Source organism: Eschrichtius robustus, chromosome 16, assembly GCF_028021215.1.
Source record: "Eschrichtius robustus isolate mEscRob2 chromosome 16, mEscRob2.pri, whole genome shotgun sequence".
NCBI lineage: Eukaryota > Metazoa > Chordata > Mammalia > Artiodactyla > Eschrichtiidae > Eschrichtius > Eschrichtius robustus.
In genome coordinates this window covers 87,427,222-87,448,077 of record NC_090839.1, presented here as the reverse complement: position 1 = coordinate 87,448,077, position 20,856 = coordinate 87,427,222, and the positions used below count along the sequence as shown (strand labels likewise).

At 45.2% G+C, this 20,856-nt stretch overlaps 1 protein-coding gene across 7 annotated transcripts in view; it reads left to right on the top strand.

The window, feature by feature from the left end:
• TRRAP (transformation/transcription domain associated protein) overlaps window positions 1-20,856 on the top strand; it is a 111,355-nt gene that overhangs the window by 16,132 nt on the left and 74,367 nt on the right. For all 7 annotated transcript variants that reach the window (XM_068525247.1, XM_068525250.1, XM_068525248.1 and 4 more), the window contains 11 exons: window positions 923-1,061; window positions 3,610-3,688; window positions 5,230-5,464; window positions 6,095-6,455; window positions 6,546-6,643; window positions 7,138-7,332; window positions 8,174-8,365; window positions 10,988-11,153; window positions 12,762-13,018; window positions 15,054-15,254; window positions 17,864-18,015. In XM_068525247.1, coding sequence (XP_068381348.1) covers window positions 923-1,061; window positions 3,610-3,688; window positions 5,230-5,464; window positions 6,095-6,455; window positions 6,546-6,643; window positions 7,138-7,332; window positions 8,174-8,365; window positions 10,988-11,153; window positions 12,762-13,018; window positions 15,054-15,254; window positions 17,864-18,015 — 2,075 coding nt within the window. The remainder of the gene's footprint in view (window positions 1-922; window positions 1,062-3,609; window positions 3,689-5,229; window positions 5,465-6,094; window positions 6,456-6,545; window positions 6,644-7,137; window positions 7,333-8,173; window positions 8,366-10,987; window positions 11,154-12,761; window positions 13,019-15,053; window positions 15,255-17,863; window positions 18,016-20,856) is intronic.

Here is a 20,856-nt window from a genome sequence, read left to right as displayed (position 1 = left end):
GGAACCTGTAGAGTAGTTTTATTTTTGTTTTTGTTCTTCCCACTTGGAGCTGTGGTCTCTTCTTACTTAAATCGTAAGAACTTGAAGGAAAAAATTGATGCCTTATCTCTCATTAGTCTTACAGTTTTTTGGAATAAAACTCTTGTATACAGGTGGTTATTCTAAAGTATGGAATAAATTTAGTCCTGGTCTATTCTAGAGCAATGGAATGGTATTATAATTGATCATTGTTTTTAAAGATTTTATTTCAGGAAAGTAAAAATGAAAATGTGTGTGTCAAGTTGTTTTTATTCTAAACTACCTTTGAAAACATTTGTAGCCTTCTCCCCCCTCCCTTTTTAATGTATTTATCTCAATAATGATAACTTACACTAAGAAAAATGGAACATCTGTAAAAAAAAAAAAAAAAACCTGAATTAGATACCCCTTGATATTTTTTAGTCAGCTTGAGTTGTTGTGAATAACTTCCTGAAACACCTCAAAAGGCATTTGTGACTGGAGCTCATTCTGAGCTGATTCAAGGTGTCTTCGGTGTCATTCACAACTTACATCAGTGGGACGACTCAGTAAATAGTTTTGTTTTTTAACTTCAGTCTTTATTTCTTCCTCCTTCCCTGTAACAGGGAAGCAATACATATTCACTGTTGAAAGTTGAGGAAATACAGAAACTACAAGAAGGCCTCCATGATCCCATGACGTAAACAAAACTGCTCCATGTGGCTTCCCCTCCTTCCAGGGTGGCGCTGTGCACACAGACTGCTAAGACTTCTTGGATAGTACTTGTGTGTTAGGCCTGTTACTTTCTGAGGGTCCTTTGAGCCAAGCGTACTCTTACTGAAGTTTTTTAAAGTTTATAAAACTTGGGTTTTTCTTAACAACCGCCTATCAGTATAACTGTGTTGTTTTCCTTTTTCGTTTACAGGAGTTGGTGACTAAGTACTCTCAGCAAATGGTGAAAGGAATGTTACAGCTACTTTCAAATTGTCCAGCAGAAACTGCGCACCTCAGAAAGGAGCTTCTGATCGCCGCGAAGCACATCCTCACTACCGAGCTGCGAAACCGTACGTCTGTCTTGCCTCTGGCCGCTCGCCTGTCTGTGAATGTGGGCCTGCTGCTGGCGGGCCATCGTGTGCTGAGCCTTCAGCCCGCTCCGTATTTTTGGCTCCATGTGTCCTTTCCTAATTGCTATTTTGGGTGTATTTTTTCGCCTTTATCTGCCTCTCTACCATCCCCTCTCCCTGCCTGCCCATCCCTCCCTCCCTCTCTCTCCCTCCCTCTCTCTCTCTCCCTCTCTCTCTCTCTCTCTCTCTGTCTGTCTGTCTGTCTGTCTGTCTCTGTCTCTGTCTCTGTCTGCCCATCTTTTTTGCCTGCCACCAGGGTTCTCCCTTTGTCTTCTCAACAATTTCATAATTAATGTGATAATTTCCTTAGCACAGTTTACGGTCTGGGTATCTCTTAGTACTTCTCTGCCTTCTGACTGCCTGTCTTTTGACATTGCAAATAGCCATTTGCTTTCTGACTCACAGCCAGCAATCTTTAAAAGGTGAGAAGAAAACAGTGTTTTCTTTCTCCATGTTGTGAAAATGATGGAAGAGTTTTAAATGGGATGTTTTAAAATCTATTTACTGAAGTGACTGAGTTGCGTCTGGAGCACCATTGTCGGATTAACTTTCGGTATTCCTGCCATTGGAATAATAAGGACTTCGGAGGTGCGTTGGGGAGCCGTGGAGCAGGAGGTTTCTCCTTGTTGAAGTGCTGACAGATTAAAAAGCCTTCTCATGGTTATCAGATAACCTCTGATCCGTCACACACAACTAGGCCCTCTTTTGAGACCATAAAACTTGGTTTCAGTCTTGTTAACACTACAAAGATTGACAGATTTCCAAGATGCTACTCTCCAAGGTTAGATCGTGTTAGGCTGGTTGAGTTCAGTTTTTAGAGGCTGCTGTTGCTTTTTTTTTTTTTTTTTTAAACAAGATACTTTGTTTTGAAGCCCGTAGTGGTTCCCAGACTTAAACAGGTAACATCATGACATCTCAAGAAGTTTTCATTGAAAGAAACCTATAAAGAATCATGTTAGGGGCTTCCCTGGTGGCGCAGTGGTTGAGAATCTGCCTGCCAATGCAGGGGACACGGGTTCGAGCCCTGGTCTGGGAAGATCCCACATGCCGCGGAGCAACTAGGCCCGTGAGCCACAATTACTGAGCCTGCGCGTCTGGAGCCTGTGCTCTGCAACAAGAGAGGCCGCGATAATGAGAGGCCCGCGCACCGCGATGAAGAGAGGCCCCCACTTGCCGCAACTAGAGAAAGCCCTCGCACAGAAACGAAAGACCCAACACAACCATAAATAAATAAATAAATAACCCCCCCCCAAAAAAAAAAGTTAAAAGAAAAAAAGAATCATGTTAAATGTTAGCCATATTATAAAATACAAAACATGTATGCATATATTTAAAATTTACACATCCACTACCAAATGTTAGTGAAAACATTCCTTTGTTGGCATCCAAAATGATATCAGATTGTCACCCATTTGTGCTAATCCTGAGGAGCAGTAGTTTGGAAAAACCTGACTGTTTAACAGATTTACCTGTTTCCCTAGAAACTGATTCTGGGTCTTGGAGGTGATCTGGAAGCCAGTGCCGTGCAACTTAATTTCTTCTCTGCACGCATCACTCATCCCCGCAGCCGGCCCTCCGGCATGTGGGGTCTCAGCCCTCTGCATCTTTCCTCTGTGCCTCCTTCCTCCTGGCCACCTTGCCGTGGGCAGCGGGGCACGTCCCCTCCTCCGACCTCAGGGACTACTCGTGGCTTCTCTTGTTTTTCTTCCTGTGCTGCCTGGCTGTAGGAGGCGTCTCTCCAGTGTGCATGTGTCTTTTGTATCTTTGATCCTCAGTAGCTGTTTGCTGGCAAAGAATGTACTGTCTGCTCTACTATTTGCCACCCTGTGTGCACATCCTCAGAAACATCGGTTGTCCCTGAGTGGGGACCAGCTGTTCCACCCCGTGAGGGCCTCAGCCTGCAGAGGAGCAGGGGGAGGTTTGGTGGTGGCTCTCCCTGGGGGATTAGAGGGACAGAGTCTCTAGTCAGTCTTATCCCAAGAGTCAGGACCCCTAACTTGGGACCCATGGCTGTGAGAACACTAGGATGTCCTAGACCTTTGTAATTCCTATAGAGAAGTATCCTTATTTCTCCATAATGACTAACCTTACAGTCTTGAAGAAGGACGACTTCAGGGCAGTGGATAAAGGGGCCTTTAGGGAATACTGCCCCCTTGGGTGGATCGTGCCAGCTTTTAAGGACAATGGACAGCACCTCCCACGAAGCATTGGGGGCGAGCTCCCCGCCAGGGATACGAGGCTCACGGTTTCTTAGTTTATTCTCTGACACTGAATGTGATCCCGACCGCGTCTCTGTGACACGTGGCTGGTGTGGCCCAGCACAGCCAGCGTCTTAGACTAAAGTAGCTCGTGTGCCTTCCTGCTCCCCACGCTGCCCCACATCTGGATTGCTCGTTGGTACAGCCTGGCTCCTGTGAAAGTACTATTAAGTGACTTACCGCACACCTGGTTTGGTTGGTGATGTATGCAATGAATGTTTGTGTTCCAGAGTTCATTCCTTGCATGGACAAGCTGTTTGATGAATCCATACTAATTGGCTCAGGATATACTGCTCGAGAGACTCTCAGGTATGATGTTGAACCCGTGATATCTGGTCTGTTCAGTGCCAGGGACCGTGGATCCTGACACTTCGTTAGCATTTCAACGAGCGTGGACTGTTGGGCCTTTCCTCTCCCGTTGGATTTAGAATTGCGGGAAGTTTCGGAAACGCCTTAGGTTGCTTCTTGTGCCTTGGCTTAATCAGAGTAGTTGTCTTGATTTAAATTGTAGGTAGAACTATCTGACTAGTGTTAGTTTTTTTGCTTTCTAAGTAGTAAAAATGCACCTTTTTATTAAAAAAAAGAGATTTGATAACCCACTAAGAAGAAAGGAGAGACAACTTTTTGGTTCTCCATAAGGAGATCAACTAACGTGGCTAATATTTTGAACTGTTTCCTCCTAGTCTTTATTTCTTATGCATTTTATAAAATAAATATAGCTGTGCTCATGCTTATTATTTCTAAAGGAGAGAATTAACATTTAATCATCTTTTACCATGTAAAATGGATCAACATTAGTCATTTTTTGGTTCTAACAAAGGAGGTGTGATTGATCATATGAAAAATACGCAGAATATTCTGAATATGGTGTAGACTGTTCACTGTGTTTTCTATAGAAAACACTTGTAAAATATCGAGTAAGACATTTTTTATAACTTGGGGTTGAACCCGCCTGAATGGATGTTAGATTGAAACCCTCCAGTGGTTTCTGTCGGTCGCCCTTAGACAAAACCCAGACTCTTGACCATGGCATGCGGCCCCCGCGGGGCTTGACTCTGCTCTCTCTGCCTGACCTGCTGCGGCCACGCAGGCCTCTGCGGCCCCTTGACTCCTCCAGGCAGTTCCCACTCAGGGCCTTGACCTGCCTGTTTCTTCCAGATGGAAATGTCCCTGGCTGAGGTCACAGAGCCGATGTCACCTCGGAGAGGCTTTTTCTGGCCCCCACCAGTTTTTCTCCTGGTGCCTTTTCACATCTCCTGCAACACTTAGCAACTTGCACAGTTGATTTCTTTACTCGTGTGTTCCCCACCCCCCGCCCCCCTCCCCGGAAATAAGCTTCCTGAGGACAGGAGCTCTATTTACTGGGGTCACTGGTATCCCTGGTGCTGGGCCCAGTGTCTGGCACATGGCAGGTGTCCAGACGTTCAGTGAGTGAAAGTGCTGGGTGGCCTGAACACTGCTGTAGCAGCTCGATAAAATATATGGTGTATAAGGTGTTATTTGACACAGGCTGTTTAGCTTTGCGCAACAGAACCCATTCAGCGCACGATCAAGCTGGTAGTTACTTCTGCTCAAGTTAACTAGATGTGCTGGTATAAACATGATGTGCACAAAGTTAACCTTTTTAATTTAGAAAGTAAAGATTTAAGCAAAAAGACAAGGCTTGAGCCTTCTAATCATGCAGCTGGGAGGAAGTAACAAGGGGGAAACTGGGACCCTATAAAGCGTGCCCCAGATGAGCCATCCCGCTGGGGGTGTTCCTGGGGCACAGGTAGTGGTGGAGATGGTGGCCCGCAGCCGAGGCGGGTGGGGCCTCTGAGATGCGAACTAGCAGAGGTCTCTGCCCGCAGGCCCCTCGCCTACAGCACGCTGGCCGACCTTGTGCACCACGTCCGTCAGCACCTGCCCCTCAGTGACCTCTCCCTCGCCGTCCAGCTCTTCGCCAAGAATATTGATGACGAGTCCCTGCCCAGCAGCATCCAGACCATGTCCTGCAAGCTCCTGCTCAACCTGGTGGACTGCATCCGCTCCAAGAGCGAGCAGGAGAGCGGCAATGGGCGGGACGTGCTGATGCGGATGCTGGAGGTACCTGTTCCCTCCGCGTCTTCACCGCACGGCGCTCCGCTCACATGAGCGCTTTGCTGGCAGTTCACGGGCCGCCCAGTTGCCAGCTTGGTCCTGGGTGTTTAGACCACCTGGGTTCAAATCCCCACTACCCCATCAACTAGCCAAGGATCCTTGGGCGAGATGCTTGACCCTCTGCTGGTCTGCCTGTCTTCTAACCAGGGACAGTCACAGTGTCTGCTTCCTAGGGTTGTTTGAGACGAGTAAGGCAGCGCGTCAGCTCTTAGCATAGTTCCTGGCGAGTCATCAGGAGAGTTGTTTTCTGGGACACCGCCTAGACAAGTGCTACCTTATCTGTGAACTTCTCTGGAGAGATACCCAGGGTGCCTGGGTCAGGGGTAGATAGTGTGGATCCCGGAGCAGTCCCCGGTCGCATCCAGGCCCTGCTCATCAGGCCAGTCACCCAGCTCTCCTGAGCTGCTTCTCCATGGGTGAAGTGGAGGTGGTGACGCTTGCTGTAGTACCTGTGGGGGAAAAGCACCAACTTCAGCAGGTGGTTTCAGAGAGAGTTTTTTTCTGTCTTCTGGAAGGGTTGTTGGCCTATTGAAGAGGAATGATTTTTGTCTCCCCTCCACTTTCTCTTCCTGACAGGTTTTTGTTCTCAAATTCCACACCATTGCGAGGTACCAGCTCTCTGCCATTTTTAAGAAGTGCAAGCCTCAGTCGGAACTCGGAGCTGTGGAAGCAGCTCTGCCGGGCGTGCCCGCGGCCCCTGCAGCTCCCGGCCCTGCCCCTTCTCCAGCCCCCGTTCCCGCCCCCGCCCCACCCCCGCCCCCCACCCCTGCCACCCCTGTGACGCCAGCCCCCGTGCCTCCCTTTGAGAAGCAAGGAGAAAAGGACAAGGAAGACAAGCAGACATTCCAAGTCACGGATTGCCGGAGTTTGGTAAAAACCTTGGTCTGTGGCGTCAAGACAATCACGTGGGGCATAACGTCGTGCAAAGCGCTTGGTGGTAATTGTGCTCTTGAATCATTTCGACAAATGATGTTTTTCATAGAGTGGGTTTTATTCACGTTAACTTATTGTGCTATCTCTTTTCCAGAAACTCAGTTCATTCCCAACAAGCAGTTGCAGCCCAAAGAGACGCAGATTTACATAAAACTTGTGAAATATGCAATGCAGGCTTTAGATATTTATCAGGTAAGGCAGTGAGTGCCCTCAAACCAGGCTCCTGAGTGTGGAAAACGCCTCTTAGAATTAGAGGTGCTAGTGATGGAAGGGGTCTCAGAAATCTGTTACTATTTGGATGGTCTAGAGTATTCATATACCCAGCTTTGCTTTTGTTCTGTGGCATAGGGTTGCATTTATGGTGAGAATTCCTGTAGGTGTCAGTGTATTTTGAGGGGCAGATGGTGTAAAGGGAATGCAATAGAAACGATACTTAATTTTACTAAATTTCTTACTGTTTTGAACACCTAACGAAGGTTTTTGTTTTTTGAGGTTTTTTTTTTTTTTTTTTTTTGCAAATTTAAGGTGAGAATAGAGAATTTAAAAGATTTGGGAGGGGGGGAGGTGGCAGAGATTTGTTATCTCAAATACTCTGTTTTAAGTATGCAGTTGATCTGATTGTGTATTGGAACATATTCAGAGATACTCAGTTTTAATTCCCGTGTGGTTTTTTTTTCCTGTGCTAGGTCCAGATAGCAGGAAATGGACAGACATACATTCGAGTAGCAAACTGCCAAACTGTTAGAATGAAGGAAGAGAAGGAGGTATTGGAGCACTTTGCCGGCGTCTTCACAATGATGAACCCATTAACGTTTAAAGAAATCTTTCAGACTACAGTCCCTTATATGGTGGAAAGAATCTCAAAAAATTACGCTCTTCAGGTATGACACTCTTTTCTTATGTTCTTTCAACATGTGTCGAATACTTGGTATTCCTTTTATTTTCTAAGTGATATGCCTAAGGATAGTGCTTGTAGAGCAAAATTTAGAGAACTATTAGGCTGTAGTAAAAAAAAATTTTCAAAAGTTTAAGATGCTTTGGCCCAGTTCCTTTCATAGTAGAAATTAAATACGTGTTAGATGTAGGCTCTTGGTGCTTGATGGTGACGATGAAATGACAGATTAAGTACTTAAGTGAGCTGCTCCGCTCAGCGCTCAGATCGGTTTTGTTCTTTTTCTTTTGGTGGATAATTCATTGCTTGAAGTGTCTGATACAGATTTGATTTGGTAATTTTGGCAAGTTCATTATTTTTTCTTGAATCCGCTTTGGGGAAGTAATGATTTTTTTTTTTTTTTTTTTTTTAAACTGTGAAATAATGTGTGTTGTTTTAAGCCATTGCACTTTGGGGTAATTTGTTACAAAGTAATAGGTAACTGATACAATTGCCATATGGTAGTTTTCTTTTTTTTTTCACAACTCACCCACAGACACTGTATTTATTTTTACAAGAAATAAATAGACTGACACCAAGCATGGTACATGGATGACCACAGCAAAAGCAACAATGATTGCAGTTACCAAAACATGAAACACACTCATACTATGTCATAATATTGACATTGAGTCCAGTAATCCTCCACTGTAACAGCTCCTTTACTTTGAAGTGAAAATTGATTTGTATATTTTTTGCCTCGGAGTCCTTGTGGGATTTTTTTTTGGAAGTAATGATTTTTGTCACATGTGTTTCTTGTTTTTTTGTGTGTGTGTTTCTTGTTTTGATAGATTGTTGCCAATTCCTTCTTGGCAAATCCTACTACCTCTGCTCTGTTTGCTACAATTCTGGTGGAATATCTCCTGGACCGCCTGCCAGAAATGGGCTCCAATGTGGAGCTCTCCAACCTGTACCTCAAGCTGTTCAAGTTGGTCTTTGGCTCTGTCTCCCTCTTCGCAGCTGAAAACGAACAAATGCTGAAGGTAAACTCAGATCCAAGCTGTGCATTGTGTTTGGGTTTTTTTGTTGTTGCTTTTTAATTTTCTTCATTTTGAACAGAAACTGGAGTGGCTCTTTATATTTACAAATATTGTAATATTGAATTAATAAATGTTTACAACGAATCAGGGCCAAGTGTAGAAAACGTTTCATGTGTTTCTAAAGCAGAGCTTAATCTGTTTGTCTCCTGATCCAAAATGAACACTTCAGAGCCCTCGTGGTAGGCAGGGGTTGTCATTAGTCCTGGCACTCTGATTTTCTTTTTTAAACTCATTTCTTGTGTGGACCACACAAGTAGTGTAGGAGCACACCGTGCTTTTTTTTTTTAATTGAGTGATGCAAAAGAATATAGGAGGAAAAAACATCTTACCTCTCAGATCCAATGGGAAATGGTTGGCTGTGTAACAGTTCTCATCACATACCCATCTTCCACAGCACATCTTCTCTGTGTTCATATTTTCTGTGGCAGCACATAAACATCCCATTTCAGAACTATTTGTTCATTTTTCCCCTCTGAATCTAGCCAATTTGTGTTCCTTTATTAAGACCATCTGGGAGGGATGTGTCTCGTAACGCACTTTTATAGATGACTAATCCTATACGTATAATTTTATCTCATCAGTTATTTGATTTCTAGCAAATGGCAGAAACCAATGCATGGTTACATCATCCACTAAAGGCAGCAGATGGAACAAAAACCTTATCAAAATTCTCTTCCACTTAATTTCTGTAGAAAGTTGAATATTATCATCAGTTCTGTCTGAAGAGAGATGTTTTCCCATAGGGGAAAAGTTCCATTTTTTTCTCAAGTAAATATATAGGTGGTGATATAAAGCAACAGTAATTTGTGCTTTTATGTGACAGTTTTCTCCACTTTTTCAGTTGTATAGTAATCAGTTGTCAACAACCTTGATGTTGCTTTTGTGTTAGTATAAAAAGAAAATATTCAAATTTTTAGAAAGATATAAAATAGTTAATAGGAGTCTTTGTCCGCATAATTTGGTATCTTCAAATTATTCCCTTTTTGCCAATATCTGGGACAGCTATGTAGAACAACAACCAACAAAAAAGAGAATAAAACCTAATAGATTAGACAAGTCTAATGATGGGGTTTTGGAATATTGTTCAAGAAAGACGTTCAAAGAATAATTTCATAGAACGTTTTGTCATGAGACTAATATGTAAGATTTATCCATAAAAGAAATATATCTTGCCATATACAGTAACAGACTTGTAATTGTATCACTGACTATACAGGTAGTTTACAGTTCACAGTTCACTTTAAATACACCTGCAAAAAAATTCACATCAAACTTAACCTGTCACATGTCAAAACTAGGATTTGAGGGCTTCCCTGGTGGCGCAGTGGTTGAGAATCTGCCTGCCAATGCAGGGGTCACGGGTTCGAGCCCTGGTCTGGGAAGATCCCACATGCCGCGGAGCAACTGGGCCCGTGAGCCACAATTACTGAGCCTGCGCGTCTGGAGCCTGTGCTCCGCAACGAGAGAGGCCGCGATAGTGAGAGGCCCGCGCACCGCGATGAAGAGTGGCCCCCACTCGCCACAACTAGAGAAAGCCCTCGCACAGAAACGAAGACCCAACACAGCCAAAAATAAATAAATAAATAATTTAAAAAAAAAAAAAAACAAAAAAAACTAGGATTTGAAGTACAAGATAAAAAACTAATCTGTCTTAAAATGTTGATTAAACTTACTATAAGCTAATAAAATGCTCATGAACACATTTTTCAATTAAGTCTTCTAAAACATTACCATCTCAAATGTCTTTTGAGGTTCTTCCAAACTTTGCATGTATGGTATTTGGTAGTGAAGTTTCAGTTCCTTTAGGTTGCATTTTGCGTTCTGATAGTTAAGGAGCAGGCTTCTTTCATCTTGTTTGATTTTTTTTTTTGAGTTTATTTTATTTTATAAATTTATTTATTTATTTATTTTTGGCTGCATTGGGTCTTCATTGCCACGTGCGGGCTTTCTCTAGTTGCGGTGAGCGGGGGCTAGTCTTCGCTGTGGTGCGTGGGCTTCTCATTGCGGTGGCTTCTCTTGTTGCAGAGCACGGGTTCTAGGTGCACGGGCTTCAGCAGTTGTGGCACACGGGCTCAGTAGTTGTGGCTTGTGGGCTCTAGAGCGCAGGCTCAGTAGTTGTGGCTCACGGGCTTAGTTGCTCCGTAGCATGTGGGATCTTCCTGGACCAGGGATTGAACCCATGTCCCCTGCATTGGCAGGCGGATTCTTAACCACTGTGCCACCAGGGAAGTCCCTCATCTTGTTTGATTATTTGGTCTCATGAAGGACTGTTGACAAGAACAGCAGAGCTCACAGGCCCTCCAGTTCCTGTTGCAAAGTGTCTGCTCGGCATCATGTACCTACATAGTAAGATAGGAGCCTAGTAAATGCTTCTTTCACAGCCAAACTGGTGGAAGCGTACATATGTTTTAAGATAAATTAATTTGAGTCAAATAAAAGTTGGAAAATTTTTGTTTTGTTTTTCCTTTTGGAATAAATTCATCAAAATTACCTTCCATTCCTATCTTTTTGCAGTGAACCCTCCTCATTTAGAGCCTGTTAACCTGCCTTTTCTCCATCCTGCAGCCTCACCTGCACAAGATTGTGAACAGCTCAATGGAGCTCGCCCAGACTGCCAAAGAACCCTATAACTATTTCCTGCTGCTTCGAGCCTTGTTCCGCTCCATCGGGGGAGGTAGCCATGATCTCCTGTATCAGGAATTTTTGCCTCTCCTTCCAAACCTACTGCAAGGTCAGCGCGGTGATGTTGGTTGCCTTTTAGTCTTGTGTGCGTGCATCGGTCTTGCTTCCCTTGGTTGCTGGGGTTCCTGCTCTGCACCTGGTGAAGGTCATGGTGAGGCGATGTGTGTACATGTCCCCTGCAGTGTGTATATGTGGGTGTCCATCCCTGTGTCCTGCTCTCTTTAAAGGCAGTGGATCTTTAGAGGGATGGGTTCTTCTCCCTGCTCGGTTGAATGGGAGTTGGAAGGTCTTAGTTACCCCGGTTAGGACTTTGTTACATTTTTGTAGCATTTGGTAAGCAGTTCTAGAAAGTGGTTTAGTAAGATCAGGGATCCCTAGATTGAAAGAGAATCAGAACAAGAAGGGAAAAAAACAAGTTATAAAGCTGATGTAAGCTTTATATAAAATACGTAAAAATATGTTTCTATTTTTATCTAGTTGCTAACTTGCATAGACAGAATTCTTTTATTCCTGTGTGTTAGGAATGCTTTCAAGGTATACATAACTAAAGGGGATATTGGGTCCAGTGAATGTTTACAGGTATGAACTGACTAGAAACACTATCCTAAGAATTTTTTTTTTTTCTGATAAGGGTGAGCGCTTGGCAAGGGATTGAATTTTCGCAACTGGGAAATCCTTGAAAGTTGAGTGTAACATGGCCCTACGTCCCCCAGGCCAGATGCTTAAGGAGGCCCATCGTCAGGCTCTGTCGTCCATATTTGACCCCGTCCCCTGTCTTCCCCAACCTGCGCCCTCTGCTCTGATGGGTCTGATTTTCCCTCCTGCGCTCTTCCCAACCGTCCTTCTCCCCACCTGCTTTTGTTCAAGTGCATCCCCTCCTTGGGAACTTCGCCGTGCCCTCTCCTCATCCACCTTCTTCTCTGGATTCTGAATCTGGTGTGGCTGCTGTGTGATGCCTTCCCTGATAGCTCCTCTTTCTTCAGCCTCAGCTGCCTGGGATGTGCCTTGTTTGCGGCCACTGTTACTTGCTTTTCTCTTTCCACTTGTCTCTAAGGTTCTGTGGGCAGGTCCTCTTCTGACGTGTCTTAGGAGGGGGCTCAGTAAATACTTGGTTACCCTCGTGAAAAGTGGGGGGGGTTGTGTTTATAAGCAGGAAGCTCCTCCCATTTATAAAAACTGAAAGTGGATTTTTTTTTAAAAAAAATGTTTATTTTAGAGCATAGACATCAACTGTGGTTTACTGGAAATCTGAAAAAACACGTAAGGTTATGAACATCAAGCTTGATATGGACACATCATATTGGAGTCTGTTTCTTTAGATTAGGCTTATTCATAGCACGACATGATTTTTAAAAGTTTGATGTATAATATTTATTAGTCCTTAATATTAAATTAATTTAATCAACATTAAATAATATTAATTGTAACTGAAACTATGTGCAGCCTGCTGTTGTCACCATGAATAAGGTAGACGGAAGAGGTCACAGGGTGCAGTTACAGAATAGATTTAGCTAATACAGAAATTATAAGGCGTAAAAAGTCTTCCTATTATCAGGTTGACGTTTATGTGAAAAGGCGGGTCACTTACTCTGTACAGTTAACTTGGGCGTGTGTCTGGGAAGTAACCGCCCCCGATGGCCTCACACCCTGTGCGCAGGGCTAAACATGCTGCAGAGCGGCCTGCACAAGCAGCACATGAAGGACCTCTTTGTGGAGCTGTGTCTCACGGTGCCTGTGCGGCTGAGCTCGCTCCTGCCCTATCTGCCCATGCTGATGGACCCCTTGGTGTCGGCTCTCAACGGCTCTCAGACGTTGGTCAGCCAAGGCCTGAGGACTCTGGAGTTGTGTGTGGACAACCTGCAGCCCGACTTCCTCTACGACCACATCCAGCCCGTGCGCGCAGAGCTCATGCAGGTCAGTCTGCGTTTCCGTGCCGCCAGCAGAGGGCGCCGGGCCTCATGTATCTGGTTCTCACTGAGGATTTTAGGCTGGCAGTTTCAGAAGTGGCTGGCCACTGCTGAGCTCCCGTGCGGAGCGGTGGGCTCCCTGCTCCCTGGTGGGCTACTGGTGTAGCCTTCAACTTGCTGTGTGGGTCTTCTGGCTTACGAAACGATGTAAAGAAATACTGCAGGTGTGGAGTGAATATTGGTTTTGCAGGATTGCTCCCCTTTCATAGGGCTTGCACAGTGTCATGTTCTCGTGAAGTTGATGACTTGGGAAGGCAGGTGTTAAATGGCTGCTGTTTCTTCCAGGGAGATCCTCTCTTTCTCCAGGAGTGATGTCGAGTTACACAGTAGAGATGCAGACTTGTAAAGGAAGTAGAGCTGTCTGGCCACCCCCAAAGGAAACAGAGCAGATAAGAAAGGAGGCGGTTTTGAAACCAGTTTGTATTTTGTGGTCATTAGAGCTCAGTGTCAAATATCAGGTTATTCCTTCATGTTTTGCTGATGGTAGTGATTTGTAATGTGGTTGGTAATTGTTCGCGATTCAGGCTGCCTGTTGCTTACTCACCTGCCCCTTTGGTGTAGAGTATTTGGCCCCAGGTAGGGGGTCCGAATGCCAGCTTTCTGTGATGGGCGGTAACTCAAGTACAGGAGCCTCTGGACGGTAAGTTGGAGATGCAACCAGGACTCGCCTGCCATTCCTGAAATGTAGACCTTGGGCTCCATCTAGGCAGGAGAGTGTGGCCTAGAGGTTGGGTTGGAGCCTCCAAGTCCAAGTCCAGTCATTTGGAGGCTTGACTGACTCTCGAGCCTGAGCGGAGAACAAGACCGTTGGTTCTGGAAGGCAGACCGTGGGCCCGACCCAAGCCTGGGTGAGCTCCCTGTGGGAAGAGGAGGCAAGGATGGGTTCTTGGGCCTCTTGCCCTTCTGTGAGGCAGACAGCCCCAGGGAGAGTTGGGTCAGGGCTGCTGCTTGCTTTTGGAGGCACAGTTACCCTACCTGCTGGACAACTGGCAGAGTACCGTCAGCCCGCTAAGAACCGGTGCGAGTGCTGGGAGATGGGACCCTCCCGTTCCCAGTGCCACCCCCTCCTGGGGCGGTAAGCAGAAGACCCCTCTCCTGAGGATGCCTGAGCTTTGGGTGGGCCAGGTGGAGGGTAAGGAGTCTTAGACTACATCTCTCGACAGTCATGAAGGGAAGCCTCTTTGGACCTACAGGAATGTAAGAGAAATTGGAATTTTGCTTTTAAGAAGAGTTCCAAGATTTTATGTTGACTGTCGTTGGCCACTAATACCTGGCATTGTTACAGAAGGTGGTCTAAGAAAATAGGTTTAAATAGTGAGCCATGGTGATTTTGAGGACTTAGGATAATTTAGGTGAAAAAGTGTGGGAAAACTGACAGTGTTTTGGAGCAATTGAGTGCGTCTCTGTTCCTTATCCTAATTGTGAGTACAGGGTACACAGTGACTCATTTTTCCCGTAATGCAGGTCCCTTTATGATCACTGTTTTCCCTCTTCACTGTGCTTTCTAATATCAGATTTGAAATGTACAAGGTAGTTTATGTATCATGTTTGTAAGTTATAAAGTCTAATAATAGAAGTAAAAACCTGAGAAGGCACCATCTAACCCAAGGTCAAGAACTGTGCCAGCAAATTGTGTTTTCCTCTCTGCTCCCCCATCCCATTTTGATATCTGCCCAAACAATGTGTTGTTTAGTTTTCTTGCCTTTGAGCTCTGCACTGTTTATGACATGCTACCATTTGTACTGCAGGAGCATGGAAGAACATTTATATTTATATGTGCATTTTCTGTAAAGGCATACGACTTCTCTGGAAGGACACACCAGACTAACATCGTTGGCTTCCAGAAGGGAACTGTGTGTTTGGGGGCCAGAGGTCGGAGGAGGAGTTTTTGCCGTGTAGTCTTTCATAACCTTTGAGTTGGGATTGGGGGACCGTGGGACTGCATCGCCTCGGAGGGTTAATGAAAGCACACTGACTTTCAGGCTTTGTGGCGCACCTTACGCAACCCTGCAGACAGCATTTCGCACGTGGCCTATCGTGTCCTTGGTAAATTTGGTGGCAGTAACAGGAAGATGTTGAAGGAGTCCCAGAAGCTGCACTACGTCGTGACTGAAGTTCAAGGCCCCAGTATCACAGTGGAGTTTTCCGACTGTAAAGCATCTCTTCAGCTCCCGATGGAGAAGGTAAATTTTGGAGTCTCTGGGAGTTTCTTAAAGATACTGTAAGTTTCATTTTAAGACATTTAATTTCTATTTGAAAACATGGAAATAGAACATATACTTTTGGGGTGGGAATTTCTAACTCAAAGAAGATGAAGATTTATTGGGGCCCAGCTTGGTCGGTTGGAGCTTCCATCACTCCAGGAGGCCAGTGGGTGGTGTTGCCCCTGAGGACTTTGGACCCTGGGCAGGGCCATCCTTCCTGATGGACCGGGAGGTGTCGCCCAGCCCACCCCACCCTTGCACTTAGTCTGTTTTGATGTCCAATAGGTTTTACGTTGTGTCATTTAGAACCCAAGTTAGTCCCGTTCCTGTCTCATTTCCGTCACTCCTGAGTACCTGATTCTCTCTCAGTCTCTATCCAGACGTGGCTCCTTATCGCACCACGGACAGCTCTTTGGTTTCTCTCTGTGTGCCCTTTAGAACGCCTCTGCCCTTGTATAAAAATCAGCAGACTGTCCCCAGCGTGTTGTAGAGCACTCAGCTGCTTCTGCTTGATCCTTATTGAGCACCGCCCCTTCACCTTACTGACCCCTCCTGGTCCTTTGTCACACAGCTAAGGTTGTATTTATTACAATCTACGTTGTCACGTTCCACTTTCCCCTTTTTATTATATGACCAGCCTTCCCGCCTGCGTTACAGCTGTTGTTACCATGTCTTTTCAGAACACTTATCTAGCCGTTAATATAATGCGCATTTTTGGAAAGGGTTTTATAGAAGCCTTTCACGTGTATCTGAGTGACTCAGCCATTTCAGTGAGCCAGACGCTGGCTGGGATTCTTGAACTCCTTGCAGGCCTGGTCTTAACAGTGTCCTGTGGCCTGGAACCAGTCAAAGCCCTCCTTTTGCTCAGGCTCATTCTATTCCGTCCTGATGCATTGTACGGTAGAACTCAGCTTGTTTACCTTTCTGTAGTAAGGAGTTTACACAGTAGTGATTTCTGCAGTTTTTTTTTTTAAGCCAGACTTTACTGAACATTTGTGAGGAAGGGTACCCATCATGGGTAATGTCACTCTGGAGTTGTTTCCTGTCGTCGTCTCTCAGTCCACCTGTCCCCCCTGCACACACACACGTTTCCCCCCAACTTTCTCAAGCACACAAATTGTGTCCACCCCTCTCCCAGCCCCGCCCCATGGAACGGTGTTGCCCTTTCCAGTCTTAGCTTCTCATCAAAACCTTTATCTAAATACTTGCCAAATAAACACTAGTTTCCCTGTAAGAAAATACAACTAAAATTCTGTCTTTACCTTGAAAATTACCACAGCGAACATACTGTGAATCTAGCCCATTGCCACGTTTTAGGTCGTTTCCTTAAGTTAGGATTGTATTTGCTTTAGCCCCGTCAGTGGCAGGATTGGTATTAGAATGAAAACTAAGACATCTGACTTTTACTTGACCTCTGCATAGATTAAGCAGAGCAAGAAAATCCCTTTAGAAGTAGTTCTTCCCCAAAGCATCCAAAGCATGGAAGAAACCAGGTTTTGAAGACAAGCTTCCATGGTCCTCCTGGACCCTCCCAGGGACTCCGTGGTGCTCTCGGAGCCCTTTTCCCAGCAGGTAGCATCCTGAGGGCCGTGGCACACCCTGCAGGGCTGAAGGAACCAGCAGGGAAGGGGATGACCAGCAGGGCGAGTGCCAGTGGATTTACGTGACAACAGTTCTGCTTTTGGCACACTTTACAATCCCTCTTTTGGCAGGGAAGGGACAGGTAATTGGCTCGTAGGTTATGTTGATTCTTAAAAATAACACTTCTCAGACTATCCTTGCATGATTTATTACATAACCCTGAGCAGGTCAGAGGCAGCAGGAGAAAGGGCACTTCTGTGGTGCCCCAGAAGAGCTCGGACGCGCAAGCTGGGGGTGATGCAGTGAGGGGCCCTTGTCACCCTCTGTGCTGTGTTGCCTGGCTGCGTCTGGAGGGTGGGGCCCCTGTCCCCTGTCAGCTCTGGTTCCTCACACAGGGCCGGGATAAATCTTTAATCTTCAACACAGATTAAGGCTTTGATTTCTAGGTATATAAGTATCTTTAACATTAATATCTTAGCTGTTAAAGACTCCAAGTGTTTTTTTGTGTGTGATTGTTCCTTCTCTGCCTTCCTGGTCAACCTAATGAAAAGGATAAAATGTGTATGTAGCTATGTAGATTTTCTGAAAAAATGAAGTAAACCCTCTTTTAAAGAGAGAATTTAGTAAAAGCTTAGGAAAGTCATCTTTTAGTTTTGAACCGAGACGACTCAGATTGTAGTTTAATCCAGCAAATCTACCACAAGAGGCCTTCTGAGCTCACTTAATTTTTGGAATCTCCCATTGGCTACTTAAGCATGAAATTAGTGAACTCCACATCCCATTTCAGTTTGAACCATGGCAGCTCTTTATGTCATAATACTTCTGTCGCCTTCTCTGGAGGTTTCATTTGGAGAATACCTGCTAGCCTGTCTGCAGGCCCCCTGTGCTCTCTTCAGGAGCAAGCATGCATTCAGGTTCTTCTGGGTGGTGCACGTGCTTTCCGTGCAAGCTTCTCAGAGTTATGTCATTTCAGCAGAGACTACAGTTTTTGCGTCTCTTTGCCGTAGGCCATCGAAACGGCTCTGGACTGCCTGAAGAGCGCCAACACGGAGCCCTGCTACCGGAGGCAGGCGTGGGAAGTGATCAGGTGCTTCCTGGTGGCGATGATGAGTCTGGAGGACAATAAACACGCACTCTACCAGCTCCTGGCACACCCTAAGTATGCTGACGGTCCAATTCTCTGTGCTGGGACATAACTTGTTTCAGAAAATTAGGGATGGAGGGGACCTCCCAGATCTCTTAGCGCTTTAAGTATGTTCCTTCAGTTCAGGAAAATGACGTGTTGTTTGCCCAGCAATGCTTCTCTTGCCTTTTAGAGAAAATGGGAAGAACCTTGGGCGCTTGTGAGTTAGAACTTCTCTCAGTCGTAATCCTCCTTTAGTATTGCCTCCTCCACTAGGTCGCAAGCTTCAGGAATCAAGGGTCAGTCCTCTCTCCCTTCGGCTCACCGTTACATTTGCAGCGCCAGCGCTTGATAGGTGTTCAGGGGATCTTTTGCTTTTCCAGTCCAGAGTGATCCTTTTGTGTGACATTTTTATTTCGCTCATATCACTTAAGGCTGTGACCTTTTTATAATGATCTTTTGTGGTAATGTATGTCCGTCATCTTTCTGTGTTATAAGTTTCAGGGAAGAGGTTTTCCCTTTGTATTTTTACGTCTCTCACAGCGTCAAAGATAATGCCAGATATATAGTAGGTGCTCAGTTGTTAAAAGAGCATTGGAGAGAGAGCAGTGAGAAATAGCCAAGTGCACAAGGAAATAAGGCAGCATGAATAAGAGCCCACAGAAGCAGCAGAAAGAGATCTGCTCAGACTGCAGATATGAGGATCTCCACAGCTAGGTTATAACTATGCTTCTGCTCTGTTTAAAATAAATGAAAGACAAACTTGAAAACACTCCAAGAAATTACAAACCTTATAAAAATTGCCCAAGCAGATTAAAGAAAAAAAAGCAGAAAGAGAATCTTTAGGTAAGAGATAAGTCAAAAGAAATTATCCAGAATGTGTGCAGAGAGAGAAAAAGATAAAAAATTTAAAAAAGAGTTAAGAGACATGTAGAATAGTGTGAAGTGGCATAGTTGCTTGAAGTCCCACAGGAACGAAGAGCAAAGAAAAGGGCAATATGTGGTCAGATGTAATTGGGGTACAGCTAAGGCTATATTTTGAGGGAAACTTGTAGCCTTAAGAATCATAATAGACTGGAAACAGTCCAGATGTCTGTCATCCGTGGTGCGTGGATACAACGAAATCTCAGCAGTAACGAGGAATGAACTACTGACTCGTGTTCCAAGATGAACAGATCATTTCCAACACCAGGCCAAGGGAAAGAAGCCAAACCCAGGGCTGCATATTGTATGGTTCCTTTTTTTTTTTTTATAATTTTGAAAAAAAATTTTTTATTTTTTGCCTGCGTTGGGTCTTCGTTGCTGCGTGCGGGCTTTTCTCCCTAGTTGTGGTGAGCAGGGGCTACTCTTCATTGCAGTGTGCGGGCTTCTCGTTGAAGTGGCTTCTCTTGTTGCGGAGCACCGGCGCTAGGCACGCAGGCTTCAGTAGTTGCAGCACGCGGGCTCAGTAGTTGAGGCTCGCGGGCTCTAGAGCGCAGGCTCAGTAGTTGTGGCACATGGGCTTAGTTTCTCTGCGGCATGTGGGATATTCCCCGCCCAGGGATTGAGCCCGTGTCCCCTGCATTGGCAGGTGGATTCTTAACCACTGCGCCACCAGGGAAGTCCCAGCATAATGCTTTTGAAACTCTTCCATCATGCAAAATTTGTCTGTAGTTTGCTCCTTTTCATTGCCGGATCATATTCTCTTGTATGGATATAAAATGGTGATTTTCTACCTCCATGTGCCCTTTTTTTTTTTTTTTTTTTACAAAGGAAGATCTTTTTGTCTCCTTTCATATTTGTTTATAGTAGTATGGACTCATGGATTCTTAATTTATTTAAAGGGTGACAGTCCATTAATTTGGTGACCAGATTGTCTAGATAGAGTCGCTGAGAGCCCCTCTTGGCTGGCTCCTGTATTCCTGTGTCGTGTCCCCATCAGTTTCTGGGCATCCTTTGTAGCTCGGCAGGATGTTTCTGGCTCACCTCGTGCCCTCTCTCCCCCAGCCCTGGAGTCACCATTCCCTATCAAAGGAATGAGGGCTCCTGAAGAAATGGACACAGACCAAGGTCTCTCTGCTAGGTGTGCTCATTGTTTCTAAGCCTTTCAGCCGAATTTTTTGATAAACAGAAGTTCATGATATTCCTGTGGTCAAGGTGATAAATTTTTCCTTTTGTTTTATGCTTTTTATATTGTTTGTAAGAAATCATTTTCTGCATCCTCATCGTGAAGATACTCTTGTATTATCTTCTAAAAGCTCTGTAGTTCTGTCCTTTGCATTTTGATCTTTATCCTCTAGAATTAACTTTTGTGAATGGAGTGGAGTAGGGGTCCATGTTTACTTTTTGCCCTTTGGATATTCAGGACCCACTTATTTTTAAGACTGTTCGTTCTCCATCTCTGCATTCATAGATTGAGTACCTCCTAGAACCAGGCTCTGTTCAAGGCTTGTGTACAAGACTGCATCCTTGCCTTCAAGGAATTTATATTCTAGTGGGGTAGACGGACAACAGCAGAAAGAAACAAATGCATAGTACTTCAGCTAGTGATAAGTGCTGCTGTGCGTCGCAGGCTAAGGAGTGCGCTGGGCAGGAGGGAGAGTGGGGTGGGATGGGGCTGAGTTAGGGCCTCAGGGGAACACCAAGAAGACTTCGGATTTTGCCCTAAGTTTCACAGGAAGTGGATGAAAGGCTGCGACTTACTCTGGCTGACCGCAGGTTTTCTTGGCTTAAGCCAGAAGAGCATGTACTGGGGTGTCAGGAGCAGTGTGGAAGAGCAGGCCGGGGGGATGGTGGGACTCAGATGTCTGATTGCGTTAGTTGGACCCAGTGGCCTTTTAAAGAGCATGATTACAACCTGGAAAAGAGCTAAGGAGACGTTCAGGTGTGGGGTGGGGA